General features: G+C 40.2%; 1 protein-coding gene across 7 annotated transcripts in view; it reads right to left on the bottom strand.

The window, feature by feature from the left end:
- The window catches only part of CLCN5 (chloride voltage-gated channel 5), a 256,472-nt gene that overhangs the window by 13,589 nt on the left and 217,328 nt on the right, over positions 1-25,555 (bottom strand). For 5 of the 7 annotated variants that reach the window (XM_039221177.1, XM_039221178.1, XM_039221180.1 and 2 more), the window contains 3 exons: positions 10,265-10,416; positions 7,397-7,496; positions 3,562-3,749 (listed from right to left, as the gene is read on the bottom strand). In XM_039221177.1, coding sequence (XP_039077108.1) covers positions 3,562-3,749; positions 7,397-7,496; positions 10,265-10,416 — 440 coding nt within the window. Of the gene's footprint in view, positions 1-3,561; positions 3,750-7,396; positions 7,497-10,264; positions 10,417-12,801; positions 12,877-19,253; positions 19,389-25,555 lie in introns of those variants that run through there. The other 2 variants (XM_039221179.1, XM_039221181.1) reach the window with 2 other exon arrangements.

The raw sequence follows: 25,555 nt of genomic DNA, 5'->3' as shown, positions 1-25,555 counted from the left end.
TAGTAATCAGTTTTAAGGAGAGGAGATCAGAAAGAAAAAGACCAGTATTAAATCGCTAAACATGTTCCTTGTGGGATTGTCAGAGAGGCAATATTGAAACAGGGTCAGCCCACTTGGTACTAAAAATGAGACGCATTGCTACACCCGAAAGAAACTGACACCAGCTTCTGAGGATGGATAAGAACAAAGAATGAACAAAATCCCAAAGCAAACTCCTGTTCCTTATGAACACTTTGATAGGTTTTGCAGTCAAATATATATGACTTTATGTCAATTTTATTAAGAGTCTTGTAAGCTCTTTTACTGGAATGGCTGAACCTTGGCTACACATTTGAGATGAAGACCAGCTGGCTAGCTACCTTGGAGGTTAGAGTGTCAAAAATTCCCGAGTGTTTTTCTTTTTCTTTTTCTTTTTTAAATTTATTTCTGAGAGAGAGAGAGAGAGAGAGAAGGGGAGGGCCAGAGAGAGAGGGAGATACAGAATCTGAAACATGTTCCAGGCTCTGAGCTATCAGCACAGAACCCGACCCGGGGGCTCAAACCCACGAACCGTGAGATCATGACCTTAGCCGAAGTCGGACGTCTAATCGACTGAGCCACCCAGGCTCTCCCCAAGTGTTTTTCTTAAAATAGACAGTTCAGTTCTATAGAGAACCACCACATCTTTGCAAGAATTTTGCTATTGCAGACTCAGCAACAAGTATATGCAAGTAGAAAGTTTCAGGCTCTGACCATAAAATGAAACAAGTGAGACGCCAGTTATCCCAAAGAATAAAACAGCAACAGCTATTTCGAAAATGGAGATAATATACTTTTGAGACTATCCTCCTATGATAATGAAGATTGCCAGAAAATAAATCTAATTTTGACCACTAATAAGGATTCACCAACATAAAGGGCCTGCAAACAGTTACATCTTACAAAGAAAACTATTTTGAACATTAGGAGAGAATGCTTACTGATAAAAATATTAGAAGTTGAAACTCACTCAAAGTATATGAAACATACAACTCATTGGACTTCTGACTTAAACATAAAACATTATTAAAATAATTCACTGACCTAGACAAGGAGAGCCAAACTTCTCAGGTTTCTTTTTTTTTTTTTTCTTCTGAGTTATAGCTTTGACACAAGTTTTTCATTATTTTAGTCCCTCAGAGGAACAGATAATTGCTCTCTCTTGCCCTTTAAAATGTAGCTAGGGAGGAAGAAGGCTCCAGGGGGGAAAACAAGAGAAGTAGAGGGAATGGAAAGGCAAGTAGCTGAATCTGGCTACAGGCAGAGACCTGGAGGCCAAGTTCTTTGCAGGAGAACCCTTAGAATCTAGAAGACCCTCTCCAGGCAAGGATTTCATTCATCCAAAAAAAGACAGCCAGAGAAATCTGTCACTTTAGCAAATCTCAAGCTCCAGTTTGAAAGCTACAGTTGGAGGGGAGCCTGGGTGGCTCAGTCAGTTAAGCGTCGGACTTCGATTCAGGTCATGATCTCATGGTTTGTGGGTTCGAGCCCCGCGTCGGGCTCTGTGCTGAAAGCTAGCTCAGAGCCTGGAGCCTGTTTCAGATTCTGTATCTACCTGTCTCTCTGACCCTCCCCTGCTCACGCTGTCTGTCTGTCTGTCTGTCTCTCTCTCAGAAATCAATAAAACATTAAAACATTAAAAAAAGAGAAAGCTACAGTTGGAATACTTCACCACACATACATGGCTATAACAGGGTAGCACGGGGAAGCCTTGTGGTAATGGAACAATAGTTCTTTCTATGTATTGACTATGGTGAAGATAATGCAAATCTACACGTGATAACACTGCAGAGAACTACATACACACACACACACACACACACACACACACACATTTGTGTATGTAGAACTGGTAAACTAAAGTCTATGGATCATATCCTTGTTTCGCTATTGAACTATAGTTATATAAGATGTTACCACTGGGAGAGGCTGAGTCTAGGATATGGGGGACCTCCCTTGTTTTGCAACTTCTTGTGAATCTATAATTACTTAAAAAAAGGAGTGAAAAAAAGGCAAGGGAATCTCACACACACACACATACACACACACACACTCACCCTAAATTCCAGGGCTTTTCAAACTTTTCTACCCAAGTACTCCTAATCTAGGAGAGAGGGTTGGGGATAGGACACTCAGAAGCAGAGCTGAAACACAGATTGTTTTATCGCAACGAGCATGGGGCTTCTGCATTCCTTTGTAATTAAATGTAATTTTTGAAAAAAAAAAATACTCAGGAAAAAAACCCTTGATATTCTGAGAAGGCACACAGCATTTATTTTGTGGTTTCACCTACTGGCTGGCACGTGGACCTTACTCCAGTTTGAGAAGGATAGATCTAAACCCTCTCACACATATAGTATGTGTCTAACCCTTTTATTTAACTCTTTCCCTAAGCTAATGTGTACAGCCATATAGGTACATAAACACTCTGATTTCTGATTTTATTATTTTACTATCCTTCTTTTTCCTTGACTGTGTGTATGTACATGTGCACACACACACCAATTCAAATGGTCTAAGGACCAGAGCAGGAATAAAAATGCATTCTAAATGTATTAATAAATATCCTAGCCTTGTCCCAGTCACTTCGCCAACAGACTAAATGAGTAGTGAGCTGAGACGGTACCTGTTTTAGTTGGTGGAAGCCAGAATGGAAATGGGAATTGAGAGTTGTTTTGTGTGTTTTTGTTTTTAGTAACAGAGATTTAACAAACAACCCAAGTAGTAACAGAAAGGGAAGGAACTGAAAAACAAAGTTACTTTTATATTGAAAAATATATGCTAGGAGACCAGAACAAATGAAAATATTGATTTAATCTCCAAAGCAGGCTATAGGCATTTTATTCCTGCATTTCTGTTATTTTGATATGGAATGTATTCCTTTTTAAAAAATGTTCTAATGCAATGCTCAGGGGAAAATTACTTTTGGAGTCTATACAATGCATCATTTTTTAACCCACTCCATCTTGGTTAGAAATTATAGCGTACCTGTTGGCTGGTTCTGACATTTTTACTGAAATTATTAGAGAAAGACAGATTCAGTCACACTGTGTACTAACAACTGAGAAGAAACACCAGGACTGTTTTTAAAAAAGCAAAAATTTTAAGTCACTGAGTAAGCATCAAATGATTCCGCATGGCAGAAGAGATGGAAATAGGGCTGCATTTAAACCACAGAGAAAGGCAGCTGGCACTGGTTCCCCTTTTCATGAAAAGGAAAATGGGGTCACAGTCCACAATTTCCATGAGTACATTATAAGAAATAAAGCAAATGTAAGAATAAAAGTGAGTGGGGAGGGGGCGCCTGGGTGGCTCAGTCGGTTGAGTGTCCGACTCTTGACCTCAGGTCATGATCTCATGGTTCGTGGGATCGAGCCCTGCGTCAGGCTCTGCACTGATAGCATGGAGCCTGCTTGGGATTCTCTCTTCCTCTCTCTCTGGATGTCCCCCACTCATACTTGAACTCTCCCTCTTTTAAAATAAATAAACTTTAATAAAAAAAGAATAAAAGTCGGTGGTTCTGCAATCTTCACAACACGTTACCTCATCTGTGCTGATGAGAAGCTGGGACCAGCTATTCCACTCAGGGCATTTGTCTCTGTCTTCGAAGGTAACATTCTCAGAGTTCCAGCAACAGTGTTCATGATTAAACCAGAATCCCTCTGTGCATATGCCTTCTTTTAAGTCTGTCATCCAATGAGCAGAAATGTCTATCAAGCCAGCTAAGGAACCTGATTTGAGGGGAAGGAAGGAAAGGCCAAAGTTGTCAGAGAAAACAAGGGAAAGGGTATCAAAATAATAGATAATCAAACTTTCCCCATTCCATCTGCAACCTCTTTCTGATGGTCTGTTTAATTTCTACCTATCTCCTCTAATAGATTTCACCTACTACATTTCATTACATGCCTGTACAAGAGCATACAAAAAAAAAAATAAACATTGTCTGCATTAAACACCGTGTCTGTAGAATTTCTATATACAGGGAACGTGGGGGGAGGCAAAGTGGTGGGGAGGAAGCAAGGGGCCATCAGATTTGCCTTTCAACTGATTTACATGGCAAAGACTCTGCTTTGATTTACAGTTGATAGATACTGATCCATGGAGACAGTTGAGTTTATTAAAGGTCATTTTATTCTCACTATTATATAAGATTGAGAAAATGTAGACTGCCTGTATTGAAGAATATTATATGATATTTATTTGACATGGCTCAGGGAAGGAAGGGAGTTGACGAAGACTATGGGGAGAAGAGCTCAGCCTTGTTAGCAATTTTTCTTCATGGATGAGGGAATCTGAGCAGTGGCAGGAAGGCATTCTAGCCTAAGGGAACTGAATCTGTAAAAGTGATGGCTGTGATGCACTTGGAAAATTAGATGAAGCTATAGGACATGAATATTCTGAAGTTTTCCTAGTGAAAAAGAGCAAATGATATTATATGCATCCATCAAAGAAAATTATGAGAAGATGAATAGTGAACGGGGATTTATGTGCTATGGTTAATAGACTGTTAGGGTTAAGACAGTTATAGAAACTTCTGGTCTTCTCATCATTTCTGTAGTCCAGTGGAAGAAACTCTGGCATAAAGAAATTAAATGGTCTAGAATCATGCTTTAGGGAAATAGCAAAGACATCATAAAATTCACAGCCCCTGAATTCCCAGACTGTTCCTGCATTCAGACACACTGCTTCTATTGTTGCTCTGCAATGCTTAAAAACAAAATGCCCTGTGTGTATGAGGGAAAGAAAAGTATTCACTGGTCATCTAGTGACAAGAAATACATTAAAAACTTGAGGATATTACACCTACATTCCAACAGACTGGAGGCCATGTTATGTGTATGTTTGGGTAGGTGCTAAAAGTGTTAACACAGGTTATTTACATACTTGAATAACCTACTCAAATCTAACACACTATTTGACACCACTTGGCCACGCCTACCTTCTCCTCCTTCTAACTCTTGCTGCACTTACTACCCAGATTCAGAAATTAACATGTGTTACAGAGTTCGGCTTGTTCTCCACACTGTTTCACCTATGCATGTCTTATTTTACCTAATGTAGTACCCTCAATCCTATCTCCCATTCTACTGCCATTGCTTCTCCTTTTCCTAATTGGTCCCTTCTTCCCTGGTTACAATTTTATCAAGTTTCCCCTACCCTACGGAATAAAATGCCTCCCCTTGTCTTTGTTACCATTTCAAGCTTCTGTCCCTTCTCTCCTTCCAATGATTCCCAAATATCTCCAAAATTTCTGCACTGGTTGCTTCCCCTTGAAATCTGACTCCTAATATTTATGAGATAGCTTTCCAAGGTCATTGGTATCCTACCAATTGTTAAACTATATAATCTTTTCTCAGCCCTCTTCCTTATCTGCAGCCTCTCTGCAGTACTTGGCATTATAGACTACTCAATCTATTATTAGCCAACTCTAAACTGGCCACACCAAGGGCTCCTGGGTGGCTCAGCTGGTTGAGTGTCCGACTTCTGTGAGATCAGGTTATGATCTCACAGTTCATGGGTTCGAGCCTCGCATCAGGCTCTGTGCTGACAGGTCAGAGCCTGGAGCCTACTTCAGATTCTTTGTCTCCCTCTCTGCCCCTCCCCTGCTCATGCTCTGTCTCTCTCTCCCTCATAACTAAACAATAAAAAAATTAAAAAATAAAAAATAAACTGGCCAGACCATTCCCCCTCTCCTGTGTGAGCCAGAAGGAGTGGCTTTAACACCCTAGACTACAGGTTGGAAATTATGGCCCAAGGGTCAAATCTGCCTCTATGCTTATAAATAAAGTTTTGCCTGGTCTCATCCATGCTCATTTGTTTATCTATTGTCTGTGGCTGCTTTAGTGCTACAGAGACCACTTGGCAAACAAATCCTAAAATATTTACCATCTGGCCCTTTACAAAAAGACATTGCTGACCCCTTCCCTAGATAATCTTTGAAAACCCAGCTATGGATGAGCCATCCTCATTGCAGCAGTCATCATACATATACATGTCTGTACACACATGTACACATATATGATATATACACATATATATGTATACGTGTGTATTATGTATATATGTAAATAATATTTATTTATATTTACTCCATGGCTCATACATTTTTTTCTAGGTAACGGCAGCCATGGTGCTGTTAACAATTGTGGGCCAGAAAAAAAAAAAAAAAAAAGCTATTGTAAGCACTGTGCTAAGAGCCACCTGTGCTAGATCTCATTTATCTACTTCTGTCCTCACAACAAACATGTACTATAGGAACTCTTATTAGCCCCTAGAATTTCCAAGGGTTAAGAAACTTTCCAAAAGTCACAAAACTAGCAAGCAGTGGGGTTGGGATCCAAATCCAGATAGCTGCAAAGTAGAGGCTGTGCTAATGGCCATCTCATGCCATCTACCTCCAAGTTTCCCACTTAACGTCTCTTTCAGCTCAATATTTCAGATCTTCCTAGGCCCATCTTTTAATGCCACAAGTATACAACTCAGCATCTCTGTCAGGTGTTCTTGGCTTTCTGCTTCCCCCATGGGAGGGGAAGCCTGCTTTGGAGCCTACTTTCAAGTGTACCATTCCTAGTTAGATCGTATTTGGAATGGCTTGGGAGGTTGACAGAGACGATAGGAAAAGGTAGGACCATCCCACTCCTCAGCCAGTATGAAAGAATGAGATTGTAAGCTTCTTGAGGATATGAGCCACATCTTTCATGCTGCTCTTCAACACTAAATGAGAGAGCAGATGTTTAAGAAATAGCTACAAGTTCTCTCAGGAGGTTCTCTTCTATATCTTCTCTTATAAACGTCATGTAGTTATACATTTAAAAAAAAAAAAAAGAGAGAGAGAGAAATGATTGTCAGGGCACCTGGGTGACTCAGTTGGTTAAGCATCCAACTTCGGCTCAGGTCATGATCTCACAGTGAGTTTGAGCCCTGCATCGGGCTCTGTGCTGACAGCTCAAAGCCTCGAGCCTGCTTCGGATTCTGCGTCTCCCTCTCTCTCTGCACTTCCCCTACTCACGCTCTGTCTCTCTGTCTCAAAAATAAACATTAAAATTTTTTAAAAAAATGATTGTCTCTAACAGAAGGGCTCTTCTTCAAGACAATCACTGAAAGGCATGCTAACAGCACCTTAAAGTGGATACAGTATTTTATAGCATACAAATGCATTTAAATACATTTCCTCATTTAACCTCATTTAAAGGAAGGAGATGCAGGTATTAGTATCCCTTTACAGATGGGAACATCAAGCTTCCTAAAGGCCCACTAGCAATTTATTTCATGTAGGCAAATAGTAAAGCACAGCACTCGACTCAGTTCATGGACTGGGAGAGGGACACACCATGATTTTAGGAGATCTGTTTAAAAAAACAAACATAGTTTACCATACCTGATAAAAGCCCAATAAGTAGCATCAACAACCAGCCAGAAAAAGCATCGCTCACACTGTGAATTAAGGCCCATGTTGACTCTTTGCTTTTATTGGTAATCTAGGGAGAAATGAGAAAAAAATTAGAACGCTCTATACACACCCTTGCTTTTTTACTTTAAAACACACAATGAAGAGGCACAAAGATAAATCTATTCATCAGGAATAGAGACCAATTTGGAGTTTCTGCTCAAATAATCCTGGGCTGAACCAACATCACCAAGAACTTGGGAGGCTTAGTGAGCCTTGTCTTACTGAACCCCACCTTCATCCACAGTACTGTAGTGGCTCCAAGTACCTTAGTCAGGGATTCCCCCATTCAGCTGCTAATTTTGTATCCCGTCAATGTGTTTTGCTTATTGCAGTGGTCTCTTTCTGCAACAGACATCAGATATTCTAAGGATGGTCTCTAGATTGTTTTGCAAAGAATCAACAAACCCGGGCTTATTTGAGTAGTAAAGGACAAACTGAAGCTTGCTGTCGAGGGCAGTGCTTCAGGGCTGGCAAGTTCCAGATATTAAATGGTATCAGGGATGCTTCACTTTATTTTCAAAAACCTGCTAGGAATAGCTGAGGCTATCAAGAAGTGCAGAAAGTTTTACCGTTTAGGTCCTGGCCCTGTCAATTTAACCCTTCAGTGCCCACATTTATTTCAAAATCAAGTATTCTGACAGCTTTGTCATTGGGCCTCCCCCTTTTCTGAACCTCTATTTCTTTTTTTTAATGTTTTATTTATTTCCGAGAGAGAGAGAGACAGCGTGAGCAGGGGAGGGTCAGAGAGAGAGGGAGACATGGAATCCGAAGCAGGCTCCAGGCTCTGAACTGGCAGTCAGCACAGAGCCTGACGTGGGGCTCGAACCCACGAACTGTGAGATCATGACCTGAGCCGAAGTCGGACGCTCAACCAACGGAGCCACCCAGGCGCCCCTCTGAACCTCTACTTCTTATATTTGAAACTGTAACTTAGCTGCTCCATCTTCATCTACAGCAACATCACAAATCATTATAAAATCATTATAAAAATTTTAAAATCGGTTTAAAAATTCATTTTGACCTGAAACTTTAAGTTTCCAGTTTTAGTGCCCAAAGTAGATGAGGTAATATTTTTCAATGACAGTGTTTCCATTCTGATGATGAGCGGTTCATGCAAAGGAAAAAGTCCTTTTCGAACACTTGATAAACACATTCTAATTGATTTTTTTTTAATTTTTTTTTTTATTTCTAGGAGAGAGAGAGAGAGAGAGAGAGACAGCGTGAGCAGGGGAGGGTCAGAGAGAGAGGGAGTCACAGACTGAAACAGGCTCCAGGCTCTGAGCTGGCAGTCAGCACAGAGCCCGACGCGGGGCTCGAACCCACGAACCGCGAGATCATGACCTAAGCGAAAGTCGGACGCTCAACCGACTAAGCCACCCAGGCGCCCCACATTCTAATTGATTTTGAATTGTCATTAGTTGGCATAATGTGTCTCAGCTGCAGCCATTTTCATATAGTGGGAAATATGCCCTTGTAATATCATGGGTGACTTTCACAATGTAAATAACATGTTGAATATGCAACTGATGACAAACTGAACTCTGAATTACAGACAGCAAAAATTCTAAAGCCTGCATAATGAACTGATATGATAGACAGGTATGTGTGTGTTCCCAAACGGCAGAAACTTTATGAAAAACATGAGCGTTTTGTAGAGACCCTCTCCTTTAGTTAGGATAGAAAACTCCGTGAGATTATCGAAAATCCAAGGATTACAGAGGAATGTCTCAAAACCTGTACCTGGGACAACAAGTGGTCATGAGAAGACCAGTCAGGAGCTGGGAATGGCTTAAGAATTAAAAGCAATCTGAACCTGACTGCTTAAGAGACTTGCCTGGCTCTGAGAAAGGAACCACGAAGTCAGGAGAGAAAGGGACCAGCTCAAAAATCAAATTTCAAATTTGGACTCAGAGCAGAAATAAAATGAAAGAAAAAATATCAACACCTAAGGTTGGTTGAAGAAATGTCTCACCAGATCACCCACTGAATCAGGATCACTGGGGCTGAGGCCCTATCTTTTTCATAAGCTCCCCATGTGGCCCTGATATGAGCTAGAAACTGATTTCCTGATTTAAATGATACACAGCAACAAGTTAAAGGCAAATGACCCTGGCAGACTGCTTTAGGGAGTTTTCGTGGTACTCCTAAAAAAGAAAAGTGGGGAACTTCACCAAATTCTAAAGAATCTGTGCCATAGCCATAAGTGCCACCTATTACCTGTCATATTAAATTAATGTCCTTAAATTGGATTTGATTGGTCTTGGGGGTTTCAGTTGAATGCACACATTTTCTTTTACAGCTGTCTGAGAGCCATAATTGCAAGGACTTTATCCCATATGCTTCAATAAACACCAGGTCTGTGATTTTTTTCTTTTATTCTTTTAAAACAAGCCCCCTTTCTTTTCTTAGTTCTAAAAACCCTGTTTCAAAGGAAAACCATAAAAGTGAAATGAAACAGAGGAAGATGATCTCTGAAATTTATTTTGGTCCCCTCCACCAAGATGTCTTCACCTCTTCACATAGACAATTATACCCATTTCAGGGCTGCCAAGGATCCTGTTCAACTACTTACTATAGGAATATAAATCAACTTTAAATATAAATTCTTCTTAAAATCATAGACAAGATGCCCTAAAAATAAAAATAAATTAGAAAATAAAACTCCACACTGCTAATGGAAACCAGATTCAGCCACATCCAGGGCAGAAGGAGAGCATACATGTAAAGAATTACAGATCTTCAACTTCTTTCCCTGCTGTTTCCTAACACTTACTCATGTACCCTCTTTCGTCTTACCTCTCGGTGCCTATCCCGGTCTCGAGACTTCTCCCTCACCCAATCAATTGTATTGAAATCATCATAGGTCCCCACACCAGGGATTGGCTCCTCCAAGAAGTCCATCATCCTATTTGAAGAACCTATTCCTCCACCATTGTATGACTTGTCCTCTGTATTGAACAGGAAATAAACATTAGTACTTCAGACACTAAACATTTCTTGAAAGTTTATTTTGAGAGCCAGAGACAGAGAGCAGGGGAGGGGCAGAAAGAGAGAGACAGAGACAGAGAGAGAGAGAGAGACAGACAGACAGACAGAATCCCAAGCAGGCTCTGCACTGACAGCCTCCCTAACCCCCGCCACACAGGGCTCGATCTTACAAAGCATGAGATCAAGACCTGAGCTGGAATCAAGTTGGGCGCTTAACTGACTGAGCCACCCAGGTGCCCCTGGACACTAAACATTTTACTACCTCCTTTCTGACTACCAAAAGGTGAGTCCTTAAACCATCAGATGGTTACAGTTAGGTTGGGCTGATAAAGCCATATAATCACCTGGTGGGAACATCCACCACATTCAGAAGTCTCTATGGTCTAGGCACAAAATGATGAGTGTCTTAAGGCAGTATGAACAGAAAGGAACAGATGAACATGACAGCACAAAGGGAGGCTGACAGGACTTGTAGCACAGTGGGAAAGGATTTATGAAACAAAATGCAGGAGCTTGGAGCAGCTTAGGTATTTCAGTTTCTGTTATGGAAGGAAGACAAAAGGGTCAAAGATCTTTGTAGACATACCACGTCAGAAACCATTTTACATTTGTAAGGCAGTAATTCAATTCTAAGAGGTGACTTTTGCCAGAGTGGGAGCTCCAAAGAAAGCATGCCAGCCTCTTCAAGAGTTAAGCTGGCTGGAATGTACATATTTCCTTTCAATAGGTAGACTTTGATCCCTAATGTAATGGGCTTACGGAAACTTTTACTGAGTATGTCAGAACAGTCTAAGACTTACAAGTAGAGATTTAAAGACCATTGCATGGCTTGGTTATGAAATGTCCATCCCTGATCCTTCAATGGAAGAAACATAATCACTTGCCCAACCACAGTCCTTTATCTGCTTTGCTGTTAGCTCTTCTGTCATAATTACTTATGCAAATGTTTTGTCTTCCTCCCTAGACTGGAAGCTCTTTGAGGGCAGCCCCATATCTGAGTTATCATTGCCTTCTCATGTCTAACACATATCCAAGATTCAATTAATATCAGTGGAATCAAGGTTTATTCGCTGAACTGTGGGGATGAACCAGAAGTATTCAAACTCAGAAGTTGCACACACATAACGTTACTCAGTACTCCTTGACAAACTTGTTCAAAATACTTCCACCATCCTCTGGTGACACAGTATTTCCCTATTAAACACAAAAAGCATTCAGGAATTTATGCAAATGCACACTAAGGGAAAACGCAGAGTAATGCTATCATTGAACTCAACCAGCCAAAGCTCACATTTGCAGCATCAACCTTGGCAGCGACAAAGCTTTATCCAGACTGTTTGGTGATGGATCCCTCTGCAAAGAAGGCCAAAGTAGGCCCGAGCTGCCACCCATCCCCCCTCCATCTGCATCCCCATCTTCACTCTAAACTACTACAGACAACTTCAGCACTCTCATAGGGTGAGTGAGAATTAACACCCAAGCTGTACCTGATTTATAAATCATTAAGTCTTCCGAATACCTAATTCAGGGTACCTTTCACCAGCAACACAAGGAAAAGCTCTACAGAATCTACAGAATTCTACAGAATCTAAATCATATTGAGGGTGGGGGTGGGGCAGGAGTGGAGGAGGTGAACAAGTTAATCTTAAAACCCCTAACCAAAGTCCTTTCCAAGCCTACCTGGCTGTAAAATGGTTGGCTGCTGAATCACCAGCCCAGCATTTCCTATCATGTCAGTGGCATATTGATAAAGATTAATGCTGGGTGTTTGAGAGCTTGGAGGGAAACAGCCAGCTAGGAAATGAGGGCAGAAAAGAAGTAAAGTATGGTGAGAGGGGCAAAAAACAAAAACAAACAAACAAAAACACACCCAGCTGTTTCAATTTTCAAGACAAATGCTGACATGAACACAGGACACCAAACAACCAGAAATTTACTTTTTAAAGCAGGTTAATGCTCCAAATAAATTTTCTCTGGTTTAAGGGCTCTCCTTTCAGGAAAAATTTAAGACGGATTTTGTGAAACTGATTTTTAAAAGTATTCAATAGCTATCTAATGTTACACCGTATAGCAAATGAGGCCCCCAGCTCTAAGGATATTAAGACAAAATGAAGATCTGCAACAGCTTCCTAACAGGAAAGAAAGAATCTTATTACATCACTAGGTAACAGGAGCACTGCATCATCCTTCTTTGTAGATAATCTCCTGTTAGAAATGCAAATTGTCAGGCAGCTCTGAAACAGCAGGCAGTGATTAGAAGCCAACAACAGACTGCTTGTGATTCTCCAGATCCCCTTCTCCCTGGGGTCACACTTCAGTCCTTGGCTGGGCTCAAGTCTGCTTACCTTCAATCACAGCTTTCTTTTTTTCTGCCTCAAGGAAGAAATAACCTTGGCAGCCCGCATTTGGTCATTTATGTTGAGGAGCTTTTACAGAAGGAGCCCCGGTATGAACTGCTTTAGAAGGGCACTTGCTGCGTTCTCTGCCTTTCTCAGGAACAAAGGCCACCTAAAGAACCACCAGTGTTCCCCGCGGTCAGAATGTGATGTCACTGGTGGAGTCACGTGACCAGACCCTTGGACCAGCCTTGGAGAAAGGAAGATTTTTAACAGAGCACAGAAGCCTTAAAGATGTAGTCTCATCTAAACGAATGGCATCAAACTGGGGCAGTCGGCTTGGTTCACAAAACTGGGGTCCAGACAACTTTGAGTCTTTAAACCTTATTTAGCAGAAAATCCAAGAAGGCAAAGGAGGAATATCTGAAAGCATTTAGAGTTACAGGGATCCTAAGTAAAAAAGGGAGAGGAGAAAATATAGAAAAGCCTTTTTAAAGAAATTGCACTGGATAGCAAAAACACAGAGAAAAATCTCAGAAATGTAACACTGAGTGAAAGATGCCAGACACAAGAGCACATAACATGATTCTATTCATAAAAGTTCAAAACCTGGCAAACCTAAACTATAACCTGTTAGGATACAAATGTAAGTTGCTACATTACAAAGAGAAGCAAGAAAACGACAAAAGTAAAGATAGTAGTAGCTACCCGGAGGAGAAAGGAGTTCACCATCTGGATAGAGCACATGGTGAGGGTGGGGCTTCTGGAATGCTGGTAATTTTTCTTTATTTGAGTGGTGGTTACCTGAGTGTTCACATTATAATCATTCTTTAAAATGTACACATGTGTTATATGTCTCTCTATGTACATTTGATAATTAGAGAAAATTATGAAAAAGGGAACTGCATGTAAATTTAATCTACAAGCTCAGCTCTTTAATAGCATGTAGTAACTTAAAAACTCAGATTACAGTCCAGAAAAGGAGTTGTTTCTTCATATTAGTTCTCTACCCAGCAAGCAATATCAAATCTGATCTCACTAATCCAAACCAGGGAAAACCAGCTATTTCAGTTGTGAAAATAAATTCGCTATTCTATTTGCATTATTTAAAAGGCTTTCCCTTCCCAGGCCCTATTTCTAAGTTCAGCAGGTCTTAATTAACTGTGCAACAAGGCCAGTCGAGTGAAGAAGAATGAAATCGTTATCTCACAACTTCTTCATTGAATCCGTAGGACAGCCGCTGTTAAATATTAATCCAGTCAGTGTGCTCCAATAATCAGACCTAAACGGAGGGCTTTAAAATGTTGTGATCACTTTCATCAATTCTTAGGGCCCAATGCATCCTGAAATGTTATTACAACAAAACCTTATGAAATGTGAGGAACTTCATGAAACCAGTGTGCTTTTGGTCTGGTCCGTTATTATCATGACATCTCAGTCCCTTGATGAACTAAACTAGCATTAATGAGAAGAATTAAAATGAAGTGGCCACTGATGGTGTTGTGGCAATGAACTACAAAGCTTAAAAATCAAAAGCTATTTGTGGCTCAAGTGTGATTGTGTTATAGAGCTGTACTTTTAGAAAAGTGTGTATATCTTACTCACAGAAAATAGTACGTCTAAACTCATAAGCCTCCTTCAAAGTCATTCTTTATTTTAGTTTTTATTTATTTATTTTTAAATAGGCTTCACATCCAGCATGGAGCCCAGCATAGGGCTTGCACTCATGACCCTGAGATAGAGACCTGAGCTGAGATCAAGAGTCAGATGCTTAACCTACTGAGCCACTCAGGTGCCCCCAAAGTAATTCTTTATTAAATAGAATCCTATATATAGTTTCTGAAGGTACCTGCAGAATTCACTTATATTACCATGCTAATGACTTTTGATGTAAGTTCATGTGTTTTTCAAATGTTACATCATAGCTTCTAGGGGAGGGACTTTATTATTCCATGTAAATTTACTTCCCTTGAAAACTAGGTCTGGTAGCTATGATGCGGTCCTTGTACTAAACTGGTATTTAATTACAATTCCCTTTTCTGCCAAATTTGTAATCTCTAGCTTATGTTCATTATACAGACTGTCAGGTGACAATGTATTACTGTGAAAATAAGATAAAGAAATGCTGACCAATTTTTAATGCAGCCTATGGTAAAAACACAATAATGGGTTAGCATTTGGGGACAAGCAGAGTTATCTTTCTGGGACACAGAGCTGATCAGATTATCTTCTGATTTCTAAAGTGTCAGTGGCTCCTACAACAATGTTTTTTAATTAAAAATTTTTAAAATATTTATTTATTTTTGAAAGAGAGAGATGGAGCACAGAGCCCAATGTGGGGCTTGAACCCACAAAAACTGTGAGATCACAACCTGAGCTGAAGTTGGAAGCTCAACCGACTGAGCCACCCAGGTACCCCCGTTTTGTTTTGTTTTGTTTTTAAATTCCAGTGTAGTTAACATACAGTGTTCTGTTTATTGATTTAAAAAATTTTGGGGGCACCTGGGTGGCTCAGTCGATAGGGCATCTGACTTTGGCTCAGGTCATGATCTCATGGTTTATGGCTTTGAGCCCTGCGTCAGGCTCTGTGCTGACAGCCAGCTCAGAGCCTGGAGCCTTTTTCGGATTCTGTGTCTCCCTCTCTCTCTGACCCTCCCCTGCTCCCGCTGTCTCTCTCTCTCAGAAATAAATAAAACATTAAAAAAATTAAAAATTTTCAGTAAAGGAAGACCACTTAATGGGCATTTGGCACAAACATAGGCCAGGGTATTTTAAAAATATCTATCATAATTTTTATAACAGGAAAAATAAAATATTTAAGCATGTAATAATCATAACAAAGATATTAAAGCTATTTTAGGTTTCATCAATGAGAGGGATTAAATTGTTTGCACTCTTTCTTGGAGGTATCCACACCTGACTGGATGACAAATAGTTTAAATTGTGGGTTATATGCCACAACCAGTTGGTTTCTTAGCATTTTTTGACCTTACTAGAAAGAAATAGTAAATTCAAAAAACTTAGTTGTCAAGAATGGCAGCAGAGATTATCCCATTCGAGACTAACTACTGAGGCACAAAGAAAGCAACAAGATGCAAAAAGGATTTTCAAAAACCAGTGTATTAAGAGTTAAGCTTCTGGTGTATAAATTCTCTGCCAAGGAAGGAGGAGTGAAATTGAACAAGAACCCTACATGTCATTTGGGGTACTTAAGTAAACCTAGATTTTTGCCTCCATACCAAAAAAAAAAAAAAAAAGATAAAACTTAACTCAAGTAAGCTTTGAAGGCATCGTGTGCTCTAAGTTACATATAAAATAATTTAATAGTCTGATAGGAAAATGATTCAAGTTAGATCTCAATTTGAATAATTTTTAAAAGCCCCCAAAGGGTAATTTGCGCTGCTTGAGTCTGGGGAAAATGTCCAGAAAACTAGTCAGAAAAAAGTCAACATTTAAACAGCTCTCCTGGTAGGTGACACTTAGGTCTAAAACCTTAGCAATGTGTCTTTAGAAGCACACTGCTTGAATGATGTGGCATAATAAATGAATGCATTTAGTTCATTTCCCTGTATGGAAAGTACTTTCTTGGTTTTTTTTTTTTTTTTTCCTAAAAACCACATGATGCTTAAAACTAGGCAACCCCTTAAAATACAAGAAACTCCAGTTTGAGAATCATGTTTGTTTCAATCCCTAACCAATATGCCATTAGAAATTTACCTGGGGGGCTGAACAGTAACTGATTAAGAGAACGAGTTAAACACTCACAAAAACACAAGGGGAAAGAGGTGCGAAACCTCGTGCACAGACCCTAAAATACTGCTTTAGTAATAGCGCAGCTGTGAGAGGGCTCACTTATTGGCAGTGGCCTAAAGAAACACTCAAAGAAATGGGGCAGGGCTATTGGTATGTATCACAGGATCTGAAAACAGTCACATTTTTTAAAATATATTTCAGTTTTTACAGGCTGTTTGCAAGGCTGAAAGAACGTCTACAGAAACTTTAACACTCTACCTAGCATACATCAGCAGATATTCATCCTGCAGTTATTTAAATTTTATCTTCATTCAATAGCAAATACTAAGAGCCTATTGTATGCATTTTCTCAATTCCATACCTGCACCCCTTTCCATTCTTGTACTGGTTCATCCATTCTAGATCTCCTAGAGTTATGAGCCTTCCACAGTATATTCATGTCTATGTTTGAGACTACATTACAGCTGAAACCCCAATAATTAGTCAACATTTTTAGGACCTTTTTATTAACTAGTGTCCCCATTTTGCTTCTATTTTGCTTTGCCACTTACCCAAACCCAGTGGCTAAAAAGCGAATATTGGTGGAGCAGCTCTCCCATCTAAGTCCTAACCATAGGACTGTGCTATGCTTTAATATACTGTCTTAGTTTGGCCCCTGGGACACATGTTCAAGGAGACTATCCATTGCTACACATCTCTACAGCCATATTGGTTGTTAAATACTGAAATGCCTCCAGAGCCGTAGATAAATAACTCTTTTTTCCTGAGGACTCTTCTCCCTGCCAACTATCAGAAGCTCCTGAATGCTCCCCTGATTCCACAGCTGAAACATCAGGAGGCTGCAGGATACTGGCTAGCACTGTGTCAGACATCCAATCTGACTGGCCAGTGCCTGTGTTGTTTTGCACACATTTCATTTATGGACTGACTGCTTTGGTTTCCATTTGCAGAAGGAAAGACAATTTGAAGTTGTCTAAGAAGCAGGAAAGACAACTAAAAGGAAGCTCTCTATCTCAACTCTGCTGAAAGCTAGACAGTATGAGGGGTGGTGAGAGATGTGGGTAACAGGACTGCAAAAACTGCAACAAATCTAATGAAATGAAGTGTGAGGATTCTGAGAAGTATATAAGAAGATGGGGCATGGCAGCAAGGGATAGGGAAAAAGACTTTAGAGCCAAGCATGAATCTAGATTCTAAGACCACCTTTGGACTCCTTGCTTCCCAATGGATACAGCTCTATCCCCATTGGGTTGTAGACATTTGCTTGGGGGTGTCCTTTTTTATGCCTCCTATTCCCAGCATCTGCTCTAAACTGGAAGTTCCCAACCCAACCCACCTTCTTTACCACGGGAGCCAGGGTGCTAATTACCAGACCTAACCAAAGTTAGGAACAATAGCATGTGGATTATGGCTTGGTATCTGCAGACTCCTACTGGACTAGAATGCCACTAATCAATGCAGAACTGGAAATAGAGGGGTTGGATTTGACAAAGTTGCTGAGGGGTTGTCCATATAAAGAAAACATTCCTCAACTCCATTACTCGCTCTTCATTCTTTCCTTCTCAAATTTACACATTTATGGGATTGACAAAAAGACTGGGGAATGTAATGGGTAGGGAGACACTGCCCTAAAATGCCTAACCTGCTGGCTAGCACAATCCTGTGTGATAACTTGTAATTATTGTTCCAGAAGCAGCTGTTCTCCGGTTCTTGTCTACTGAGTCTGCATGGGTTTCTCCCTATTAATCTCCAAAAGGAAGTTGGGGAGAAGAGATTAGCAATTATTCTTTGGCAGGGTCAAGAGCTTCAAGAAGAAATGCCAATTCGGAGATTTGTCTTGGACTCTTGGAAATAGTGTGAGGTCACGGACAGAAAAAACAAGTTAGATATATAAAATCTAGGAGCTGCTCTAAAAGAAACACTGATACCTGTGCACACTAATCTATGTGTGTTATTTACAGCAGCACTGTTAGTAGTAGAGAAAACCTGGAAACAGTGAAGGAATCCAGTAATGGGGGGATAGCTCAAGGGAAGGAGTAGACTGATGTGTACTGAAACAGAAACATCTCTCAAATACATTATGTGAAAAAAGTCACAGAATCATTAAGTAGAATTTTTAAAAAATTGTGTGCCTATGTGTTAACTAGATAGAAAAAGAATTAAAAGGGTCACACCGAATTAGTTTTGAGGGGTTACCTCTGGAATGCCTTTCACATTTTATATACATGTGTTTTGTTTGAATCCTCAATAGCGATATGTATCTCTATGTTAAATGGTGGTACTAAAAAGAAAAAGAATGATAGCACAGCCAGAACAGTAGAGACACGACATTGCAATGGGCAGACTTTCATTCTGAGAGGCAGACTACTGGAGTATTTAGAAACAAAGCCAGGTGACAGTTTCTGGAGAACACCAGGAGGAAAGTACCATGAGGAAGATGGCATACAAAGTTTTCAAATGAAGGTTAATGAGAACCAAAGTGGTTTCACTAATTGAAAAAAGGGGTGGTAGGAGCTTCCAGATTCAGCTCTGGCAAGTAAAAAGCTTAGGAGCTGTCAGTCCCATCCTTAAAACAAGAAAAAAACAAAACTGGACAAACTGCAAAGTCATGGCCCCTTCTGAGAATTAAGGTTATAGGGCAAACTGCAACCAAAACACCCAAGTCTGAAGAGACAGGTTTCTCCAAAAATACACAGAGATCTGCTTACCTGAAATAGAAACCAACGGGAACATAAACTGGCAGGGACTCGTGGATGGTAACTTTGAGGAACTGCTGAAATGCTGAGTGTAGACTTGCATGAGTGTGAGAAACTTCTGAGGCTTACACTTCGCTGGGCTCTACCTCCAGGAGCCCAACCAAGTTCTTACAGGGAAGATAAGAGAAAGATCCCTTCCTGGTTCTGACAAGGGGTGTGTGTGTGGGGGGGAGAGTAATCATTGTGAAATACCCCAGAGCTTTCTCTATACCAAAGGCCTATGCTCCAGGGGGAAATACTTTGCCTGAGCCTTATCCCTGCTGGGGGAAGGGCATTCCTTTCACTCCAGCAGACACACCACCCAGCCAGCCTTCTTGTCTCACCCAAAGGAAACAAAAAAGCATAGTCAACAGGAGCCTGGGCTTCCAGGAAATGGATGGTGAATGCTGTGATCCGAACAGAAGTATGGGGCAGGGAAAACAAAAACTATACCACGGGACTAAACCTTGTGAAGGTCACAGTCACAAGATACAGGCCCAGCAGGCACCGAGATTTCACAGAAATGTATAAAATGACCTGTTCCCACACCAGTGGCTCTAGTATAATGGCAGTAGATGGCAGCTGAGAGAACTACACACCACAGAATCTCTCTCAACAAGCTACAGTTAAAGGAAACTCAGAATCAGGAGGTGACACCAAAACAAGGACACTACACAATTTTAACCCTCTGATGCAGTTACACATTAAATAGCCCAAAATTAAACAGCCCAACTCCTAGCCATTTTACCATAAATCCGCAATGGAATTAAACTAGAAACCAATCAGAGCAATAGTTGGAAACTGCCCAAATACCTGGAAATTAAACAACACCCTTCTAAGTAACCCATGGGCCAAAGAGGTCTCAAGACAAATTAAAAACTATTTTGAATTAAATGAAAATGAAAATATAAGATATCAAAATCTATAGGATACAGCCCAAACCACTGAGAGAGAAATTCAGAGCATTAAGTGCCTATATTAGAAAAGAAGAAAGGTCTAAAATCAAAAGATCTAGGCCTCATCAAAGAAGATACACAGATGGCAAAGAGTAAATGTAAAGATGCTTAACATCCTATGTCATCAGGGAAGTGGAAATTCAACAAGATACCACTACACACCTATTAGAATGGCTAAAATCGAAAATACTGACAATACCAATTGTTTACAAGGATTTGGAGGAACAGGAACTCTCATTCGTTCCTGGTGGGAATACAAAATGAAACAGCCACTTTGGAAGACAGTTTGGCAGTTTCTTACAAAACTAAACATAGTTTTATCATATCATCCAGCAATCGTTCATCTATATTTTTACCCAGCTGACCTGAAAACTTATGTCTTCATGAAAACCTGCCCTCAGATCTTTATAGTAGCTTTGGTCATAATTGCCAAAAGCTGGAAGAAACCAAGATCCTCTTCAGTAGATATGTGAATGGATAGACAAACTGCAGTATATCCATACAATGTAATACTATTTGACAATGAAAAAAATGAGCTATCAACACATGCAAAGACATGGAGGAACCTTAAATGCACATTGCTAAGTGAAAGAAGCCAACCTGAAAAGCATACATACTGATTCCATTTATGTGACATTCTGGAAAAGGAAAATTGATGGAGATGAAAAACAGATTGGTGGTTACTGGGGTCGCAGAAGGGACATGGCTGAGTAGGTAAGCACAGGGGATTTTTTTAGGGCAGTGAAACTATTCTGTGTGATACTGTAATAGTGGATACTTGTCACTATGTATTTGTCAAAATTCATAGAACTTTAAAGCACAGTGAACCTTAATGTATACAAAAAATTTTTAAATCCCAGGATGGAATGCAGAATGTGACAAAATCATCTAACTCTATGACAAATTTGAGAAACAGCTTCATGGAAGATGGTATAGAGGGAAAAGATGCTAATCCAAGTAACTGGAACTGAGTGGAGTCTGGAAGACTAAAGGCAAAAGAAATTGTGTATAAGTACTATATTCTAGTTGTTAGTTTCCCATGGAAGGAATGGGTTAACAATTTGAAACCACCATGTACATACACTGGAAGAGAACAGTTAAATAATGGATGGTGGACGGTGGGAGCCAAGTTTCTCACTACCTGGAGTGAGAAGTTACAAATAATCAAAGAGAAGAGGGTAGAATGATCCATGTGTTAATGGAGTAGAATTAGAGATATTAGTATGGTCTCATGTTAAGCATAATGTAGATACAGAAGGTTACATTTAGACAATGTATCTATTTATAGATATATATGTAGGGGTGTCTGGGTGGCTCAGCTGGCTAAGCATTTGACTTTGGCTCAGGTCATGATCTCATAGTTCATGAGTTCCAGCCCCACGTTGCGCTCTGTGCTGACAGCTCAGAGTCTGGAGCCTGCTTCCAATTCTGTGTCTTCCTCTCTCTCTGCCCCTCCCCCACTCATGCTCTGTCTCTCCCTCTCAAAAATAAAAACATTAAAAAACCCATTATATATACACATAGACATGTGTCAGTAAACACATATATATTTTCTTTCACTGAGTGGCTGGCTGAGAGAGCCTAAAAGCAATAATGCCTCAGTAGAAATGAGCACACCTACTTCCCATGTCTTTGTTTCTAATACCATTCACTACTAAAAGAAACCAGGACTCCCTGGAGAAATAGCTGACTCTAAGACTAAGGCAGGAAATATAGAGCATGGACCTGGAGCACACTGTAGTGCCAGAAAGTAAATAAGTGTTCAAAAACCCCACAGTGACAGGAGTGTGTCAAAGGGAAACAGAGAAAATGGAAAGAGCTCAAAATGGCCAAAGCTAGACAAATTTGAACAAAATAAAGTAGTAGTAGATTATAACCCAAAGTATAACAAATGAGTTCCTACTGATATAAATAAGTAGTTGAATAAATAAATGGGAGAGAATAAACAAATGTCCCATGCAGAACCAATCCAAATAATTTTGGGGAGATGCTTTACCCTCAAGCAGGTAGAGCAAAACTCCCTACTTCTTAAGTGTGAGCTATGCAGTGACTTCCTTCCAAAGAGTACCTTATGGAAAAGATAAAAAATGAGTAACGTAAAAACAAAACAAAACAAAAACCCCGGGGGCACCTGGGTGGCTCAGTTGGTTAAGTGCTCGACTTTGACTTAGGTCATGATCTCACTGTTAGTGAGTTTGAGCCCTGCATCAGGCTCTGTGCTGACAGCTCAAAGCCTGGAGCCTGCTTTGGATTCTGTGTCTTCCTCTCTCTGCCCCTCCCCTGCTCACACTCTATCAGTCTGTCTGTCTGTCTGTTTCTCTCTCTCTCAAAAATAAATAAACATTTAAAAAAAATTTTTAACTTTACAGTGAAGAAAGCAGATGAACACTACTTCGTCCAGGAAATCAAGATTAAAATCAGTAGCAATAAGTCACATCAACAATATATAGCCTTGATACAACAAGATGAGAATTGCACTTTACTTCAACTCTTCTTCCCGAAAACCCATAACCTCAGTCTAATCATGAGATAAACACCAGACAAATTCCAATTGAGGGACCTTCTACAAAATACCTGACCAGCAAAACTGTCAAGTGGTAGAGCCACTATGGAGAACAGTATGGTGGTTCCTCAAAAAATTAAATATGGAACTATCATACTATCTAGTAATTCCCCTTCTCAGAATATAACCAAAAGAAATGAAAACACTAACTCAAAAAGATATCTGCACTCCCATGTTCACTGAAGCGTTATTTCAGCCTAAGTACCCATCGATGATGAATGAATAAAGAAACTGTGGTATATACATATACAATGGGGTATTATTCAGCCATTAAAAAATGAGGAAATGCTGCCATTTGTGACAGCATAGATGGACACTGGGGGCATTATGTTAAGGGAAATAAGTCAGACAGAGAAAGACAAATACTTCGTGATTTCACTTACCTGTGGAATGTAAAAAAACAAACAAACAAACAAACAAACAAAAAAACACCAACTCGTAGAAGAAGAGATCAGAGTTGTGGTTACCAGAGGCAGTGGGATGGGGAGTTGGAGAAAGGTGGTCAAAAAGGTATAAACTTCCAGTTATAAGATAAATAAGTGCGAGGGATGTAATGTACAACATGATGGACTACAGCTAACAGTTAACACTGCTGTATGATATATAGGACAGTTGTTAAGAGTAAATCCTAAGAGTTCTCATCCGAAGAAGACATTGTTTTCTTTTGATTGTACCTATATGAGATGATGGATTTTAACTAAACCTACTTTGGTAATGATTTCATGGCATACATAAATCAAACCATCATGCAGTAAGCCTTAAACTTACACAGTGATGTCTATCGATTATCTCTCACTGAAATGGGGGGGGGGAAGGACACAGGTATGTAATGAAGTTTAAAAGCTACTGAACAAACACCTGTCAAGGTCATCAAAAACAAAGGAAGTCTAAGAAGCCATCACAGCTAAGAGGAGCCTGAAGAGATATGAAGACTAAATGTAATGTGGTGTCCTGGATAGAACATTAGGTAAAAATAAGTGCATCTGCATAAAGCATGTACTTTAGATAAGAAACAAATACCAATAAATAAATGGGGAAAGATAAGGCAGCATAGATTCTAAAATCTGACTAGGTATTTTCCTATTGAGTAACCTAAAGAAAGCCTGTAAAGCCTGTGGACATCATAATAAGCCTCATTTGGAGGGTTCAGCATATAAAACTGGTGTGGTTTATGGGCCCCACAGAGCTTTGAATACAGGCTACTTTTTTTTTTCAAGCTCAAAAAGCAGCAGTGACAACTGCCATCCTCCCAGGCTAACTATTTAGGCTTAAGTTTGAGCTTTATAAGCGTGACAGACCCCAAATTCCCTTTCCTTATCCTTCATGTGCCATCCACACAATTGCTTGAGTCACCTGAAGTGCTGCTGGGAGGTCTACCCATGAGCTGGAGCCCAAGATGTTTTCCGTTTCTCTTTGGAGGAATACTATTATCTTTCCTTGCAGAACAAACACAACTGTTTCATAGCTTACTTGGTGGGTTTCACACACTGTCATGTGTTTCATTTTTTGGGGGGGATGTCATGTGTTTCATTTTAAGACACTTTTCTAGGGCACCTGGGTGGCTCAGTTGGTTAAGCATCCAACTTCGGCTCAGGTCATGATCTCACGGTTCATGCATGAGTTCAAGCCCTATGTTGGGATCTATGCTGATAGCTTAGAGCTTGGAGCTTTCTTCAGATTCTGTGTCTCCCTTTCTCTCTGTCCTTCCCACACTTGCACTCTGTGTCTGTCTGTCTGTCTCTCTCTCTCTCTTAACATTAAACATTAAAAAAATTTTAATGTAAATGATACTTTTCCTTCCCTGGGACGTTGGGAGGTTATGTAGAGACTCACAGGGGTGGTCTGGCCACATTCTCCCACACAGCCTGCTCTCATACTCTGCGTGGGCTTTGAAGTCATCTATGACTCTTCTAGATTATTCCCCATATCTAATTGGTCCTACCAATCCCCCTTTTGAAATTCCTCCAGAAATTATTATTCCTTCCTCTCCATTCCTGTGTCTTAATACAGGCCTTTTGATCTTTTACCTCAATGTTTTTTTAAAAAAGTAACAGTTTTACTGGTCTTCCAGTCTCCAACCCACTCCTTCTCTGAATCCACTGCCATAAATCCCCTAAAGCACCAATATGATCATATCATTCCTCTGCTTTTAAATCATTTGATGACTCCTTGGTTACAAGATAAGGTCCAGAAGCACAGACAGTCTAGACCTCACCCAGATTTCTAACTAGACCTCTCGTCCTATCCCCTGCTAACCTCCCTCTTGCTCCAATTTTCACTCTGTCCCAGGAGCCTCAGAACTCAGATGCACAGACTCTGTGTTTCATGACTAGAAAAGTCTCTCTCATGCACCTATGCCTTTACCTGTGTCCTCACTCAGTCAGAGAGGAGTAGCCAGGCATGTGAGGTAGAAAGACAAGGAGGTGAGGGAAGCAAGGGAATTGACGAGCATTACTAAAACAGCACAGTGCTGCATTCCAATCTGGGTGCTCCATAAATACTGAATAATTGAACGGCTGAATGAATGAATTGCCAACCATACGTCCAGGCTGCAGAGGCAGGCAAGTGAGAACAGATGGAGTATGAGAACAGCTCTGAGGTTTTTCTTATTACTCAAACCCTTTTTCTTCTTTCCTCTCTCTCCCCTTTTTTGAGACCTCCATGTTTATGTTTCTTCTCATTTACAGACTGCTATAACACTACCTCAGATGCATTTAACCACACCATGCATAATTTATTTATTCATTCCTCATAAA

The sequence above is a fragment of the Hyaena hyaena genome, unplaced genomic scaffold, assembly GCF_003009895.1.
Source record: "Hyaena hyaena isolate Hyena2069 unplaced genomic scaffold, ASM300989v1 scaffold_960, whole genome shotgun sequence".
Lineage (NCBI taxonomy): Eukaryota > Metazoa > Chordata > Mammalia > Carnivora > Hyaenidae > Hyaena > Hyaena hyaena.
Note: the sequence above shows the minus strand (reverse complement) of the source record. Positions and strands in the feature narration are given on the sequence as shown.